The 18415-nt window shown below is 39.5% G+C and overlaps 1 protein-coding gene across 1 annotated transcript; it reads left to right on the top strand.

The window, feature by feature from the left end:
* Positions 1-7334: 7334 nt before the first annotated feature.
* LOC103369746 (voltage-dependent calcium channel gamma-5 subunit) lies at positions 7335-17675 on the top strand. The gene is made up of 5 exons (XM_008298540.1): positions 7335-7530; positions 13712-13798; positions 15917-16057; positions 16315-16460; positions 17412-17675. Exons 1-5 carry the CDS (start codon positions 7335-7337, stop codon positions 17673-17675), a joined length of 834 nt encoding a protein of 277 aa, XP_008296762.1.
* The last annotated feature ends 740 nt before the right edge of the window (positions 17676-18415 follow it).

The raw sequence follows: 18415 nt of genomic DNA, 5'->3' as shown, positions 1-18415 counted from the left end.
ATCAGTCCATTCATGCTTAACTAATTTGGAGGTCTCTCTGTATAGCGTTGCCTGGCGACAGGGCCAAGTCAAGCACTTATAAATGGAAGACTTGTTCTCAAAACAAACAAGGGGAAATGGATGTTAGTGCTATTGCTGCGTCTCACTGTTTTTTTATGTCGGAGTCAATGGAGTGCCAACTCTTTTAGAGATCACTACTGTGCCATTTAGTTGGGTTTTGTAAAATTAAATAGGCCCGTCTGCCATCTTGGTTACAGATATATCAACACGAAGTAAACAAGTTAAGAAAACTGTCCCTGTTGTACACAAACTTTTGGCAATAGGCCTTTAAAGGGTGTTTTGCAGTTAAGCGGTCTAAGTTTAAAGATTTGCTTCTTCTTTCAGTTTTTTTTCATCCATTACTCTTTTCTGATCATCAGTAAATATCTGAAAACAAGCTGACTGACGAAAAAAAATCTGTGCACACTCTGGTCATGATACTGTATGAAGGAATACTTGAGGGATGCCAAGATCATTTGCTAAAAGACATAAGCAAACTGCCTTTGGAAGAGCATAAAAGGCTTGGGCTATATCCAGACCTGCCCCATTCAATTAAGATGATCTGGCATTACAGAAGAGAGATGTGCTGCGTTTTGATGCTCCAGAGTCTTGAGGGTGAAGGAAGAGAGGACCTCCTACATTAGATCGGCTCGTTCCGCTGTTTATATGCAAATGTGGGACTACATTAAAAAGCCAAGTGACTGATTTCATAACCCAATTCCTGTGATTTTAATGCGGGGAGGAGGTGAGAATGTGACACAAAAAAAATTTCACTTCATGCTCCGTCTTGACAGCTTGAACTCGCACCACCGCCACCTCTCTCTGCTGTTTGCCAGATGAGGCGTTGTAAGCTGTCTGGCCTACAGCGGGGCTTTGGCTTGAACTACAGTGTGCATTTTCTCATTTTGGGTAGGCATGCCTTCAAGGCAGGGCTGAGGCATCTCCAAAATTAGACTACTGGGAAATTATTCTAGCTTGTTGTCTCACTACTAGATGCCAGCAAAGCTCCAAAATAATGATATACATGAACACATGTAAAAAAAAATGTCCTCTGTGTTATAATGTTAACTGTCACATTGTCAGGGAACAAGACAACACAACAATGACACTTGATTTTTAAAAACAATGACTAAATTGTTTCTGTTGCATTTGCTGCTTTGTAAAAGTCAAAGGTTTGACCTTCCCAGGGAGACCAAAGAATTTTTTGGTTCCTGTGTATTTTTTGGATGCATTAATATGTTTGAGAAAACAAACACTTTCTGTAGACCGGGGTGCCCAATCCTGGTCCTCGAGAGCCCCTATCCAGCATGTTTTAGATGTTTCTCTCTTCCAACACGCCTGATTCACATGATCAGGATCGTTGTCAGGCTTCTGCAGAGCTTGATGATGAGCTGATCATGTGAATCAGGTGTGTTGGAAGAGGGAAACATCTAAAACATGCTGGATAGGGGCTCTCGAGGACCAGGATTGGGAACCCCTGCTGTGGACATTAAACATTTTGGAACTAGACTAATATGCTAGCAGTGGGAGTCTAGTTGAAAACACTATGCTATGTCAACATTTTGGGCTGAAAATGTTTCTTTTTTTCAGCTTTTGGTTTGAGTTGGACATAACGTTGACAATACAAATGGCCCTTTAAGGTTACTCTAAAAACATCTGGGGCTTCTGTAAGCCTACACTGTCTGAATGAAGTGAAATAATTCACTGTTTATGACAGTGTTGGGATTGTTTTAGTCATAAAAAGTCTTCTTAATTGTGATAAAACGCTGGAGAACATTTTGGATGGTTAAAATACGGAAAAATCTTGACATTCCTTAAAGTACTGCAATGAGTTGTGACACATTCCTTCTGTGATGTTCATACTGCATTAAATGAGAAAACCGGAGACTGGCTGCAGACAGTTTGTGGGTCAGTAAAAATTGACTCTGTGATGATGTGTTCATTCACAAGTGTAATTTCTAAATATGCGGTTTGGTGAACCAACTGTCACTTCACGGATATTTGTGGGTTTTCGAGAGCACGCATGATGTGTGTATGAATTTGCCGACGTATCCTGTTGACATGTGTCGCGTTTTCCCTTCAGTACGTCTGCTGAAGCAGATCTCAGCCGCCCGATGACGGGGGCTGCCAGCTTCACCCAGCTGTGTCTGTGGCTTGATGACATATCTCCTCTCTCGTGCATTGGACTGCTATTGTCCTCAGGCTTCCTCCAGCCAGCCCTAGCAACATCAACCAACAGGAACTAACTCACACAGTGTTAGTTGCCTGCCCACATCAGAGGCAACAGAGGGACTGCACTCACAGCCACGCTCTTACAGCCACAGTAACTGGGTCAATAAGCATGCCAAAAGAGATCCATGCGCTGACACTGACAGACCCTCGACAGAGATGAACATATACGCAAATCCAAATTAGGGTGTCGCATGTTTCGCAGTGAGATTACATGCTTTTTAAGACAATCATGGGGCATGTGTGGCTAATTTATTAGGTTTGGAAGACAGTATTTATTTGTTGTCTTACTCGACCTTTGTCAAGCGAAGGTGAAGCGAGACTTCCACAGTCAATCACCTTGTCTACCCAAATTAGCACTGCTCTCTCAACGTTCCCAGCAGCCATTTCTCTGTTAAAACTGTTACTCTATTAGTTGGTGATGGATTTTTGGCTTTTGCAGTTTAACCATCACAGATAATAAAATACAAAAATAAAAAGATAGTTGAAATCACATTTATGTAACTTAATACGAGTTGTGTGCTTATGCAAATTAGGCAAATTATTGTTTATACTACCATTAATCCTTTTTATGTCATGCCTGAATGTCATGACAATAAAAAATAAAAAAAATTGTCACCAAAATGCATTTCCTAGCCCTGCTTTCTTGTGACAAATAGTATTCTACAACAGTATAAAAGCCCCTGGATTTCCAAATGCTGTTAGAAAATGCAGTATTTTTGGCAGTGGACTGCTTAAATTAAGGTTGACAGGAAGCTCGGTCCACATTAAGAAAGTAGACAGAGGAGGAATTGCCCTACTTTTGGTGATGATGTGCCCTTTACGCGAGCTGTGGTTGTACATCTGCCTTACTTGATACCAGCATGGCCTCTGGGCCCCTAGTGGCTTTGTTCAGTATCACACTATTGGAAGAAAACATAAACATTATTTGTTACTTCTTGTTAAATTAATTTAAATAAGGCTTTTACATTTTGTTTTGTTTTCTTCTCTCTTTTTACACAATATCTTTCAGGATGACAGTATCAACTGCAAAGCTTCTGTATTTATGGCAAAAGCAGTATCTGGTCATGGATTCAAACAGGTTTTTAAAGGAAACTGACAATTGTGCAGGAGAGATGGCGTTTTGTTTGTCTTGTGTAAGAAGTACGAGAAGCTTCGGTCGCAGTGGCTGTGAACATTTAATGAGAAACGTTTCTCAATAAAACCAAGATCAGCTACCATTCACAGTCCTTTAGAGACCAGAACAATGAGTAGAATTATTACTATTCATAAAGGATTGAATCGGGCTACACTGTGTGGGAGTGTGTGTCGTTTGATGGATGGCGGCCTCGTTCTGCAGCATCTGCACATATATGTTTTGTGTCATGCAAGAACACAATTTTTCTCTCATGCATAATTTCACTCCTTTCCACCCCTTGTCATTAATACCAATAGAAGATGATAAGAAAAGCCGAGTTTAGCTGAGTTCAGACTCTTGAAGAAATGCTTTCAGATAATACAATTTCAGACATACAATCTCCAATCAGCATTTTGTTTCACTCGTGTTTTTGAGCAGATTGTAGATCTAAAAATATAACTCAATTCCAACTTGAGTCTTTTTCAAAACAAGCTTTAGCAAGAGAAGCACACGTATATCACAACAGCAGGTCCCTGGATATGGGCCCCTAAATGAAACTCTTAGGATAATTAGTTAGTAATTATTTTATCTGCAAACCTATCTTCACCCATCAGATGATTAAAGAATGCTGGCTACACATTATGGCCATAATGTGGCCATCTGGGCATTGCTGAAACCTACAGCTCAAGTATCCGGGAGACTGTAACTGAAGGTCGCCTGTACCTACTTTTTTGTACTGGACAGCTTTTAATGCAAAGCAGCTAAAATTTCAGCAGTTCTGTGTTATTGTGCTATATGGACAGACTTCTTAATTGACTGGCTTAAAGATTTGGCAGCCTGAGCTTAACTGGACACATGGAAAGTCAGGTTTTAGCTTCTGGTTTTTAGTCTGCATTGATGAATAACATAAATCTAAAAGCTTTGTGGCAGCAAGTGTGACATAGTTGTCACAGGTTGTTGTCTGGTCTTTGATGGGTTACAGAATGTATGTCATGGCAAAGCATATTTAGTTAGTTTTAGTATTTAGTTTGTTTTTGAACTAAAGCACAAAAAAAATTGTCATCAAATTCTAAATTCACATTCAAATACATGCTGTATTACTGCATTAATTCTCACGCTGAGCCATATGGCTGTTTCAAGCATTTTTACTACTGCAATCATGTCCTTGTCTATTTTTGGAGGTGCCATCAGCCTAAATTGCTCATTACACTTTACTAATTTTAAATAAGTGACCACATAATAAATTATGAATTACTCAGCAGTGCATTAAGTTAATCTTTACTTTTATTACTCAGCACAGTTCTGTGAAAGGCGCCTCCAAACAGCTTCAAATCATCCATACACGTGCTCTGCATCTTTTGTATTTACCATGTGTACAAACAGGAGATTGAGTAGAGATTTACTGATGATCACACAGCTAGCTTAGCCTCAGTGACTGCTAATTGCTCTCCAGAAGTTCTGACCTCAGAAGTAGAATCTTGCTAAAACTGACATAAATAATCTAGAAACGGCAACTTGGAATAACCTGGAATTGTATTTCTCCTCCTTTGGTAGATTGCTTCACAGCTCAATCATAATTCAGACTAGGCCGTCCTCTCAGAGCAAAGAGAGCAACCCTTCATCAAGCTCTCAAAAAAACACCGTGTGACTGGAGTTAGCAACTAATTATAGAATGGTTGTTCTTTACACTACTGGGTACTCAAAAACATATTCACTTTACCTCAATGCATACTGGTCAGCACTGGTAATAACAACCTTTTTCCCAGAAACCTACATTCAGATGCATTCTCCACTTTAGTGTGCTTTTTGTGCTTTACACTAAAAACAGCCCTCTGGGCAAGGGCAGTATATAAAAAGGTCTGTTGAGTGGAAAGCGTCCATCTCGTTGCAGCGTAATACTAAATGCCTGGAAGTGGAGCCCTTACATGGACATGGTAAATGAATGGCCACTGATTGCTCCATAGCTAAGAATAGCCGAGGTTTAATAATAGTTCTTTGTCATTAGTGCGGCTCCTTTGTGCTTTAGTGAAACCTGATTGCGTATATATGCATCCCAACTGTTTTCAATGACCTTCACTCTTTCCGGCATAACATGCTGACCTGTGGTTCGAAGTTTGTAGGTAGGTCAAGTCTTGTGAGACATAAAAAAGACATGTATTTTAGCTTGAAATAGCCATGGTTGTAGTTTGTGTTCTGTACTTTCTTTACCATAAAAAGATTTTCTCTTGCTGTGTAGCCATTCATTGTTGTTGTTTTTTTAAGTGACATTTTGCATTAGAAACTCTAATTTCTGACACGAGACAATTCAGAAATACACTGAGAAGTGGATCCACCATAAAAAACACCAAAACATTTTAGATTATAGAATGGCATACTAATCATATGAGTGTAGGATCAATAGTTTTCTAGGATTTAAAGATTTCTAGGATTGGAGAGGAGCTCTGGAGCATATGGTTTTAAATTATACTACAAAGGCAAAGCTACAGGTTAACATATGGACTGAATTAGCTGATGAAACTGTCATGTTTTCTATTATCTCTAGTTGTTTCTATATATCTATATTCCGAGACTGTTGATAAGCAGTTGACTAATTGTAAGAAACAGCAGGAATCTGTGCAATGAGATGTAGCTACATGTAGAAAATGTGAACAGCTTGAGTGTTAGCACCTATTCGTACTCTGGTGAATTGCAGAAAAAATGTGTTGCACAAGCTCCTCGTCTTATCTATTAACTGTTCTGCTTGTCGAGACACAAGTTCTGCACTGCGAAGCTGGCAGTTATACCGCTGCTTTGTTCTTTCTATCCAGTCACGATACAAGAAGTTGATCCACGGAGACCGAAATGCCACGACAAATTCCACGAATCTTTTGAAAAGTTGAAAATCCTTTCACATGCTCCCTCCATCTTCCCGGTTTCACAGTGGGTGCTCAATGTGGCAGCGTACTGAGAACTCATTATGTAAAATCAATTCCTTTCAACATGCATCCCAATCTCCCAGCGCTTCAGTTTCCAGCGAATGTGGGCTTCGGCTACGAACAGATCTATTATATTGTGTGACGAGCGCATGCATTCATATGCTGACACATACTGTACTCCGTCTGCCATGCTGCTTCTGCATCACTAGATGTAACAGGCAGGAAGTGGCATTATATCAGATATTAGAGGCTGTGGATGATAATTAAGGCAGAAAATGTTGCAAAACAAACTTAGTTTTGTAATTCTCTGTTGAGCATTATCAGTGCTATTAGTTGTATTGCAGTTTTTTGGCTAGAAGCGAAGAGAAAGGGCAGTCAAGTGAAAAACTTTACATAATGTTTTTTTTTTTCCCTCCCCAAACATGCCCCACTAAGCTTTTGGTCCCTCACAATGTGGTTATTTAAATTCTAATGAGAGATTTGAAGGAGGGAGAATCTTTTCCAGATTTTCTCTTCCGCTGAGAGGAAGAAAGTCCCATATCTGATATCATATTTATTACTTTCTGTTCATTTTCAGCTGATCTCCTTTGGCAGTAATTAACTTGAATTAAGATGGAACAATAGAGTTTCCCACCACCCAACAATCACCACCTCAAAACAACATACATGCAGTATGTCATGTAGGAATAGATGAACTTGTTTGCATGTTCTGTTATCTGTCACACTTGTTGTAGGAATTGTGCAGTTGGGAATGTTTCTAAGCAAGCTAGCAGAATGAGTAACTCTATTAGTTCAAGTAGATCCTTAGATTAAGTTAATTCTTTTCAAAGTGATTTACTCAAGAAAGATCCCACTCATTTTTTTGAAAAGTCATTGTGCACTCTTTTTTTCTTGCTCTGAACTGTGTTTCTCATTAATTTTATGATAACCTAGTTCCCATTAGTTTGGTGAAATTGGTCTTGATGTTCATCTGCCTCTCTCTCTCCCAGCTCTCCTTTCTGCCAGCGTTGCCCCCCTGCTGTTAAGGCTGTGGTATGAGCCTATGTGGCAGGAAGGCGCTGACGTTGCTGAGCAGCGTGTTCGCTGTTTGCGGCCTGGGCCTGTTGGGGATCGCCGTCAGCACCGACTACTGGCTCTACCTGGAGGAGGGAGTCATCCTTCCGCTCAACCAGAGCACCGAGATACGCATGTCCCTCCACTCTGGACTCTGGAGGGTTTGCTTCTTGGCTGGTGAGTTAAGAAGTCAGAGATGTGTGAATGACAGAAATTAGAATTTGAACTCATAAAGGCAAGGTAAAGTAGATTTTTATTTTAATTAGGATTTTTATTTTATCCAGACGGAGATGAACATTTCCTCTTTTTTTACTGTTTGGTGGAGAATAACCTGATTATCCTCAGTGCTAGAAATGAAGCTGCCAATTCATCCCATCAGGGGCAGTGATATGACAAAAAAAAATGAGATGCATGAGATTTATGTTTTTTAAGGTCTTGATTCACAAAGATTCCAGTGTAAGGGTTCCCTGAACACAACACAGCAGCTTTCATGTTACACAAATGGGAGTAAAGTCTGTGGCACAAACGAGCACTGAAATTTTAGGAATTCTGAATGGAAACAAAATATTCATCTTTCGATCATGTGTTCTTTAAAAAATTCTCTTGTCTCACTCAGCACTGTTATAGTGTTTGCTCTCCTGCACACAGCTTTGCTGAATCTGGTTTTTAATGTATAATTTCCAGTGTATTGTCTATAATATTGCACATATACAGTCACTTGTGTTTCTTTCCTCATTTCTTTCCTGCTCTTTAACCACAACGCTGCTGTGTAGAAGACTCGTCTTTGCTTATAGTTTGACTACTTCAGCATGAGTTTTTAAATGTTGCTTCTTCCTTTGTGCAGCACTACCTTTCCTTACAGTATGTGTTTTATCTCTAAACTTCACTTTAATTCAGTGCTGTTCCCTTCAAAGTGTCGAGTATTTTAATTCCTGTTGATAGATGGCTTACCAAGACTTTTTCCTTCATGACCTACCCAGTAGCTGACTTACTTTCTGTAGCACCAGAGGCACCTTGGACTGATGCAGAAAAAACCCTCTTGCCTTTTTCCTTCTTTTTAACCTGCATTTTCTCCAATGTAGCGTTGCACACACACAACAAAAGAAGCGTTACGTACTATATTACCGCATTGCATGATCAAGCGCCTTCTGGACTTTCATAAATGTTGTTCCTCCCCAGTTCTAACATCACAACGGCATGCCCAAAGATCTTGAATAAATGAGAAAAACACTAACTGTTAGTTCTGAATCTTTTCTTAGGGACACAACCCTCCAGAAAAGTGTTGTTCCAGAGTAAACCAGGTATCACCTTTTGCTCATACCCTCTTGCTCCCTCTGCTAATGGCAGCATTAATGTACTGTGATATGCTTTGTTTGATGTGTAGATGTTCATCCAATAATCTGTGTTTATTTGTCACAATGAATGGTTTTTATCTTTAGCTCTTCAAGACTTCTGAAGTTTATCACCTGAAACTGTTTTGCACATATTTTTGTTAGTTGCAACTCTTGAATTAACTGAACATAAAATGTGGTCTTATCTCTATCTAGGTAATAGGTACAGACAAACCCAATGTGCTAAAACTAGTAATACACAAATAAGTCTAATCGTATTGACCTCTCTTTATTAACTGATTGAACCTCCTTTGACAGCAGTAGCCTCAAACAAGTGCTGCATATCACAACTGCACAACATTCAGGAGGAAGTTTGGATGATTCTTCCTTAGAGGACTGAGTCACCTCTGTGTCATATTCTTAGATTGCCTGATGTGAACTGCTCTCTTAGGTTTGGTAAAGGTCTGGGTTCTGACTGGGACATTGCAGAGGTGATTTTTCATCGTTCATTTCACTGACTGAAGTGTTTAATGTCACTGTGCTGAAGCATCATCTATCTCCTACTGAGCTTCAGCTGCAAAACCCTGACTTTATCCTGTAAGGTTCTTTGATGAGCTTGGGAATTAATTTCCTATCCAGGCCCAGAGGCAGTAGAGTAGCCTCAAATCAAGATGTTTTCTCCACTATACTTCACCACTGAGAAGATGTTTTCATGTTGGTATGTGCTGCCCTACACCATATGTAGCAGTTCCTCCCCAACAATTCAACCTCGGTTTCATCCAAACACTTTGCCAGAGTGTAAAGCTGCTGTTTGGCAAACTCCAGGTGCACATTGATGTGTTTTTATGGTACAACACGCCGCTTTATAAACCAACAGATGATTAGCAAGTGGTAGACTAATGAGCAGAGACATTAACCAGCTCCAATGATTTCTTGAAGCCTAAAGGCTGTTCTTCTGAAGTTCTTTTTTACCTCACTGAGCACGCTGTGTTTATGTGTTTAGGGAGTGCAACCACAGGACTGAATGGTCTACGTTTATAAACACAATATCTTGCTATGGATGGGTGACTCTCTCTAGTTCTTTGTAACCCTATTCACCTTTTATACAAATAGAAAGTTTTTGATCATGCACTGATCATTGCAGAGCTCTCAAAATGTTGGAGTTGAATGTTTGAATGGTGAGTTCAGTACAGACAAGAGTAAAATAGGTGTTCAAATAGATTATGTTTGTTCAATACTATAGCTACCATGATAGCTGGTAATCTGTAGCGTTACTCCACGTGCTATTGAATTGTGTCTCAGCTGACCTGCTTTGTCCCGTTTCAGGGTTCATCGCTCAGCCAGGCTAAATATGTAGGCAATCCAGTCGTGATTAGGTAACAGTTGTTCTCCTGCCGTTGTTATAAATGGACTAATGGTTCAGTGTGTCTTTTAGGGGCAATCGAGTGGCCTTATTGCCAAATTAACTGTTCTGGTGCACAGTGTTTGACCCAGAAACAATTACTGCTCGCTATCACAGCATGTTGTCACACCAGTGAACGTGAACGAGGTTACACAATGTTGTGACTGACATGACGAGCATTGACGCTGGTTTGGTTCATCGGGTGTTTTGCTATTAGTTTTGTCCCAATAGAAGTTAATGCAGAGGGTTTTGAATGACGGTGTTACTGGAGCGCTGCTAAAATGGACTGAAAATAAGCCATAAAATCTGCTATGTGAAAACATAATCAACATTTTTTTGTTAGAGTTATTATTTTCCTCTGTTGCAATTACATTAGAGTGACGTAAGAAGTTATTATTCTGTTGTGGTGAACAACAACAATAAAACGTTTAAGCTTTACAGTGACGCTGCAACACAAAGCATTTAAGAACTCAGGAGATGGAAAAACCCAGGAAACCAACCACAGAGAACTCACTTGCATGATGTAACAGCTTATTATGTGAACAGGTTTTTCATTTAGTGACATTAAATTCAGATTTTATGTCATAAGAAAAAGACAGACAACAAGCAAGAGTGTGAGAGGAATAAAAATCCATATAGTCCAGTACATATGTAGTACAGTATGTAGACAGCAGACAGTATGTATTATAGTGTGAATCCGAGCCTGAACTGCTCCAGGTAGTTATTTCCTGCTGGGGTGCTAAAACAAACTCTTCTAGCCCAACCTCAGTTGAACCCAAAGACAACTTCAAGCTCCACAACAACCTCCTGTTCTCTTGCTTACTTTCTCAGACACAAGTATAGAAATCTTGATTAGACTCCTCATAGTCTATGAGCTTTAAATGCAACAGTCCAGTGAATAAATTGTCTAATCTGCTGCTATACAAGTACAGAGGAGAGGGCATAGAAGATATAGAGAATGTCCATGTTTTAGAATGTTTGTGGATAAAAACATGGATATTCTCTGTATCTTCTCTGTCCTCTCCTCTGTACTTGAATAGCAGCAGAGGACATAGAAGATGTAGACAATATCCATGTTTTTAGAGTGTTAGTGGGACCACGGGCCCCCCAACAACAGCACCACTATTATCCAAACATAAAGGTCTCTATTTCTCACTTGTAACAATTAAAGTTCTGGTCTTGTGGTACAACCCAGAGCACTTTCGTAGTTTGATTTGTCCAGAATTACAGATGCATAAAATACCATTAGACTCCACCCTGAAACGGTTTTAAAAATCAGCTGATCACTCATTACAGTTTGTCCATTAAGAACCCTTGTTGTGTTTACTTTTCAGCTATATGCACTGCAAATCCCCATCACTGTCCTTTGATAATTGAATGTATTGAATCATAAAATGTTACCTATTCCTTCTATATGGATTTCAAAGAAAACTGCTCATCATTCTTTACAAACAATGCACTATTGTTGAACTTCATTTCATTTCACAGAAAATCAAAGGTTCATACCAGACTTGTTGTTTGACTGCTCTTCCTTCTGCAGCCACGTTGTTTTCCCATGTCATGTGTCTGCAACATTCATTTAGTGAGAAGTCTGTCTATGTCTTATTCTTTCATTTCTCAGAATAGTTGCTTGATTGCCATATCGTCATATAATAAATAACCTCCTGCTAACTCTTTTACAAAGACTTTTAACAAGCCAGTCCAGCTCTTCAATGCCAGACTGAAATTATTGTATAAAATGTATTGAAAGTATCACGAAGACGATGCTGTCAGAGGAAACCAAGCAGAAATTAGTCCTCGAGTCAGAACTGATTGATTGGGGACTGAGACTCATTGAAAAAGCAAAACGAGACATAAACACATGTGAAAGAATTACTGTCTAAGCAAGTCTTTTGCCATTCCTCCAAGATTCACTCTGACATGTTGTCAGTCTAAAGCAAGTGACAAGTGTTTAAAGATTTACAATTGTAAGTGAACCTATTTAGTGTGTTCCTCCAAAAGCAAAAACTGCAATATTGTAGTGTTTCATTAAAGTTTATATCTTTATTTAGAATCAGTGTTGATTGAACATTTTACAACATTTTTGCGACTGCATACCCCATATCTGCTTTGGATGTGGGGTAGGTATTGGGTTAAAGGGCAAGGGGTTGGGTTGGGGGTTAAGAGTAGAGAAGCCGGTCGGTGGGTGAGGTATGAAGGTGTAGCAGCAGTAGGTGTAGGGAGCATTCAACAGGTAGAATTCTCCGCTAGAGCTATCAGTCCTTTCTTCCTCTTCATCCCTCTGTGTCTCTCCCACCATCACATTCACTTTTCTCTTTCCCGTCTTTTCTTTAATGTTAGGCTCCATCTTTTATTTCCCTTCTTTTTCCATCTGTTCTTTGTCTTCCTGCCTTTCCGTCTCATTTTCCTCTTGTTCCTTATCGTGGATTTTCTTCACCTCCAGCTTCTTTTGAGCTTTCTTCTCCAGCTGCTTCTGCTCTTTTGTGTAAAGTTTTTGAAGAGAGGAAGACAGTATATTTTATATTCAGTGAAACAGTCTTGAAACAAGCTATTTCAATCCAACACGACATTATTGTAAAGGAAAATGATCCACGTCAAGCCGCTGGTTCTTGGAGATGAAGAATTTGTTCTTCTCTCATGCCTTGTTTACTTTCTTACTCCACTGGTCATCCTTATTACACAATAATCCGGGAAGGTTGTGTTACTGTTTGCGTTAGATGCGAAACATCACCAAGAACTAGGTCACGAATCTTTGCATGCTCAAAAGGAAAAAGTTCATAACACAAAGCCTTCAACAATGAAGTACAACGGACTCACAATTACTTTTATGTGATACGAATATTAGGACCAGAGGACTACACAGAGACTACAAACATCAAGTCAACAACTGTCTAATTTCTTAAAGAAACGAGTCACGAGAACTCGCCAGTTTAGTTTTACTCTTTATATTTAATTTTAACAACCATCCAAACACTGACTGTTTGTTATTCATCATTATGCACCGTATTCTTTGAATGCACTATAAAAGCTAATTACATTTGCTGAAATGTAACATGTCACCTAATCAAACACCTCAGAGTGTGTGGGGTTAAGTAAGTGCTGAGAAAAACATCAGTTAGTGTGTTTTGGTGCCAGATTTTGTTCTGTACGTGTCAGTACAAAGTCTGGCACCTGTAGGTGATGAAGACAAAAGTGCTAAAAATCTAATTGCTGGTGTTCCTCAAACAAGTCCTGACAGCAGACACTTTATTACAGAAAAAAACAAAAAACAAAAAACCCCCTGTTGATTCCAATTCCCTTTGCCACTTTAGAGGTTTTTTTTGGTGCCATTAAGTAGCAATAGCCTCACAGAGTTAATGAACTGAAATTGTTTCACATGAAATTTTGTATTTCCAGCACTTTAAAATGAATCCTGTTTGAAAACTTGACATTTGTGATGTGCTGTCCTCCTTTCTTTAATTATTATTATAGGTTTTTAATGCTATAAATCATCTATGTATTGTACATATAAACTGTTTTCTTTGCTGCTGTTGACAGTTTAGTGAGTTTTGTAGAGTCCTAAACTCTGCTTCCTGATTTATGTGAAATTTTACTGAGTATAATCTTTCCCTGTCTTTTGCTCCAGGGGATGAGAAAGGACGGTGTTTTACCATTGAGTATGTGATGCCGACTAACGTCCAGATGACCTCTGAGTCCACTGTTAGTGTTCTCAGTAAGTAACTGTTCACATGCTGCTATTATATGAGTAATGCTTCAGTTTGAAGTGGCAGCTAGAGGCACAGTGTTCCAGTTAAACAGGGTTGTAGTAGTGAACAAACCTTTCTTACCTCAGGCTTTCAGAGCCCGTCCAAGCTTTCTCTGCTTTTCAAGGTACCGCACACATAAGCAGCAACAAGCTGGACAGTTAAATCCAACACTAACAAGACACTTTTTCTTCATTTAGGTGGTTATAACAGGTGGTCTCTGATTTGACAGGTATTATTTGATGCAGCATGTTTTCTAAATGGTGGCAGATGGTGTTACAGGGGAGAACAAAATAAAAAGTCTTCAGAAGAGACTGAGAATTAAATTTCAGTCAAAATAACAAACTGATGGTGTTTCAGGAGCAGGAACTAGGTTAGTAACAAGTAGCTCGTGGGCACTGGGGAGATAGCCCCTCTATGATTCACCCTCTCAGTGAACCTCACTGCTGGCAGTTGGAAGAAGTGTATGTTAACACCATGTGTCAGTGAGGCAGTGCATGCCTGTCAGCAGCCCTTTTTCCAGCTGACTGTAAGGCTACTGTTGACAAAGACTACAGTGCACACTTTAATCCTTTTTTTTTAAGTCTAAAGTGATAAAAGACGCGACCCAAGTCTGACCTGAACAAATGTCGTATGACTTGAGTCCGACCTTCTGTGCTGTGCTGCCATCCCGTATACAGTTTGTGCTATTCCTGGCCTAATCCCCAAGGCCTTTCCACTCAAGATAAGAGCTGGATATATATGAAAAATTTAAGGGTACCATTTTCATTTTATAGAGACCCCCTACAGAGTGAGCACGCATAAGTACTAGTAGTTTAAAGACAAGATGAGAGGGACTCCAAGACAGCCACGTCAAATCTTATTTCCCTTGTGTTTTCAAGCTGCAGCCCAAAGACGGGCTTTGATGTGAAAGATGCAATATGAAGTAAGATGAAGGTAAACTAGCTGATCATGTAGATACATGAACATGCTGTCATAAGTCATTTTCTGAACTGTCTACCTGAAGCAGATGAGGTCAAGGGAAAGTGGATATTCAAGCAAAATTAAGTAAAATTAATCAATTTTCCAATCTGCTTGCTAGTCTACAGAAACAAAGAAGAGAAAGTTCAGATAAAATTACTCCTGAGAATCAAAGAATAATGCACTTTTGATGAAACCGAATAATGTGTAGTGATGCAAACTATTAAAGAGATAATATTTCTTTTAAGTGTTGTATTAGAGAAGCAAGGTAAAAACAGAAGCAGGAAGTGAGTGATGGGAGAACTTATGTGATGCTGATGATGAAAGAGGTATAAGAGTGAAGAAGTGTTATGTGAGAATGAGATAAGAAAGCTACATTAAGTGATGCAAATATAGACAATAAAAATATAGACATAACAAGATGTAGCAGTTCTCTTTCTAAAAACATAATAAACAACGTTTAAAGGTGAAAAAATTTATATTTCATTATGCCCTGTGAAATCAAATTGCCATACTGTATGCAGTAGTTCTAACTTAATTAGATTAAATTAAAATATTAATCAGTGGCAGATTTTGTCTATGCAGGTTGGTAATTAAAGCTGATACTTTAAAGCCACATTCATTGTAATAACTACATTTTTAACTTTGTCTAAATTTGTTCAGACTCAGTGTGATTTGACAAAGATTCCCCTTTTTGTTTTTTTTGTGGGTTGGATAGCTACTCTAGATGTTAAAAGACAAGTTTACAATGCAATCCAAACTTTACCCAACTAATTCAGCAACCAGTTCCATTAAGGTTATGGCCTCAGACATCTGGTCCACTTAGCAGGAAGGCTAACATCGTGTGTAATGAAGAGCACAATGGGGGTCTGGTACCACAGAGTACCACAGACTCCCTGTACTTTGGGGAGTTACTTTACCGTTTTCTCACAGTGGGACGATCTTGTTCCATCTAAAAGAAAGACTCAAAACCTAAACTCATGAAACACCAACTCCACCAGGAGAAGGCATAAGAGAAGCACAGCGAGAGACTTCATGTTGCCACTCCAACAGATGAAAAACAAAAACACACTCAAAGTGATCAGCTCCTTTCTTTCTTCATTCTTGTTTCTCTTGTCTCATTTTAGAGATGATTCGCTCTGCCACGCCCTTTCCCCTGGTCAGCCTCTTCTTCATGTTCATCGGTTTCGTACTCAGCAACATCGGCCACATTCGACCGCATCGCACCATCCTGGCCTTTGTTTCTGGGATCTTCTTCATCCTGTCAGGTACTTGGTTTGTCCAACAAAACAACTCCAGATGAGTAAATCAATAAAACAAATACGAGAGATGCAGAACAAGCAATGAACTCATTTATTTATAGTTGGCCTGTTGCATTGTTACCCTTTACCCAGAAGAGAGCACAGTTAAAGGTTTTTAGTACAAAATGAATGGTTTGTATGGTTTTTAGCAACACGAATGATGCCGTTATATGCTTCACATTTCTAAGTAAGTTTCATCTGTCTGTTCTTTGTGCCTCCTGCAGGCCTGTCGCTGGTTGTTGGTCTGGTGTTGTACATCTCCAACATCAATGATGAAATGTTGAACAGAACCAAAACTAACGAAGCCTACTTCAGCTACAAGTACGGATGGTCGTTTGCCTTTGCTGCCATCTCATTCCTGCTCACGGAGGTAACTTCACGAGAACAAAATATGAATTCTGTAACACTGTATCTCACATTTCACCAACGTGTTTTAAAGCTAATATTTTAAAGTCTTTTGTCCATGGCTAAACATTGCATCTGTTTCTGCCTGATACCTGGATGTACATCAAAAGGAGAAAGATTTTCTCAAATCAGTGTGCCAAGCTGCGTGTTGTTGTCTTATCAGTGCTGGTTTATGATTTCGCATGAATATTTATGCACTTTAAAGCAGCAGTGGCAGCACATTTCTTTTGTTAGATTACATCTTATCCGTTGCAGTCGTGATTTGCATTTCCTTTTAGGCATTCAACAGATGTTGTCATTCATTTTCAAATTAGTAGCTGAAGACATTAGAGTCTATCCTAAAGTCAGCTTCTTATGTGAGATGTAATGTTAATTTAGTTGTGTGAAATTACACCCATTAATCATGATAACTCAGAGTTAATCAGCTATGATCTATGTGTTTGTACTGTTTGTTTGTGGATAATGAGTTTTGCCTTATGAAACAGCGGTGGCTGACTTTTGTTTTTTTCACAAAAATATAATAACACCCTGACTGAAATGTTGGAAGTGCATGAGATTCTTTTTCGGCAGTTTTTCACTTTACTGAACTTATGTTGGTAATCATTTATGGATGAATACACAGTAGATTCCTCCACAAGCCACGCACACACACAAACGTGGCCTTTTTAAAAAGCTATGGTTCAAGTGTTCACTGTAGGAGGTTAATTAGTGCTCATTGTTACAGGGATATGAATAATCACATAATTGCATATGTGTCATTTGACCACAATCTAGAAGGATTTATTGTATGCAATTCAAGAAATAATTATGATGGTGGATAACACCAGATGTGAATACATGACAATAAGAGAGACAGGCTAAAGATGGTGAGCGCTGAAATTGTACGCCTTGTCTTAATTCTCCCATTGTTTTCCAGACGGCGGGCGTCATGTCAGTGTACCTGTTCATGAAGCGCTACACAGCAGAGGAAATGTACAGGCCCCATCAAGGCTTCTACCGGCCTCGCCTCAGCAACTGCTCAGACTACTCCGGCCAGTTCCTCCATCCAGATGCGTGGGCCGGACGTGGACGCAGTCCCTCCTCCATCTCCTCCGAGGCCTCCCTCCAGATGAACTCCTCGCACTATCCTGCTCTTCTCAAGTGTCCAGAGTACGAACAAATGTCCTCCTCACCCTGCTGAGGCAGAGGATGAGTGGTCGCGTTGGGGTCATTTTGCCTGGATTTTGACATGAAATTGTCCAATAATTTGATATTATTCAGCTTGAAGTCTCCACTTCAAGTGTTCTGACTATGACCTGATTATCTTTACCCTCCCTGCTGCTGGTTTTTATTTACACATTTTGGTTTTGTAGGGAACAAAACTTAAGTTGAAGGTAACCCCAGTTCACTTTGTTCCCAGTCTTTTTTCAGGGAGAGCTGTTAGAAAATGGGAGATGAGATAGTTTAACCAGGTGGTACTTTTATCTGCTTTTGCTATAGTTTTTAGTAATACGTGGCAAGCAACATGCTCAGTGTAGAATAGGGATTAGAACTGGATAGGTGACTGCGGGTATTCCCTCAAAACCAAATATTACGGCGGGTAATTTCAGCTAGAAAGCAGTAAGAAATCAGAGAAATCGCCCAGGTGGAGAGGAAACTTTCTCAGAACCTTAAATCCTGGAGGTTGGTTCTGGACGAATGTTTCCTCAGTTTGATCTTGAGGTGACTGAACAAAAAGTGCAGTTAGGCTTCATTAAGGGTAATGGCTTTCAAATAAAACTGCTGCTCCTGTCTCCTACAAACTGTGCACATGCACCGGCTGTCTCGGTGCACACAAGCAAATTTCACTCATACGCTCCGTTGTTTTCTAATCAAGCTGAGTTCTTCCGTTTGTGCAGAAAATGGCTTTTTGTTGTCGTGTGCTGCAGTTGTTTTCATGCA

The sequence above is a fragment of the Stegastes partitus genome, unplaced genomic scaffold, assembly GCF_000690725.1.
Source record: "Stegastes partitus isolate 25-593 unplaced genomic scaffold, Stegastes_partitus-1.0.2 Scaffold1325, whole genome shotgun sequence".
Classification (NCBI taxonomy): Eukaryota; Metazoa; Chordata; class Actinopteri; family Pomacentridae; genus Stegastes; species Stegastes partitus.
The sequence above is the reverse complement of the archived record's forward strand: the minus strand, read 5'-3'. Positions and strand labels throughout refer to the sequence as shown.

Coding starts and splice junctions, on each gene's coding strand:
- LOC103369746 (XM_008298540.1), top strand. CDS start 7,335: ATGAGCCTATGTGGCAGGAAGGCGCTGACGTTGCTGAGCAGCGTGTTC. Junction 7,531..13,711: donor GAGGGTTTGCTTCTTGGCTG/GTGAGTTAAGAA, acceptor CTTTTGCTCCAG/GGGATGAGAAAGGACGGTGT. Junction 16,461..17,411: donor TCTCATTCCTGCTCACGGAG/GTAACTTCACGA, acceptor ATTGTTTTCCAG/ACGGCGGGCGTCATGTCAGT.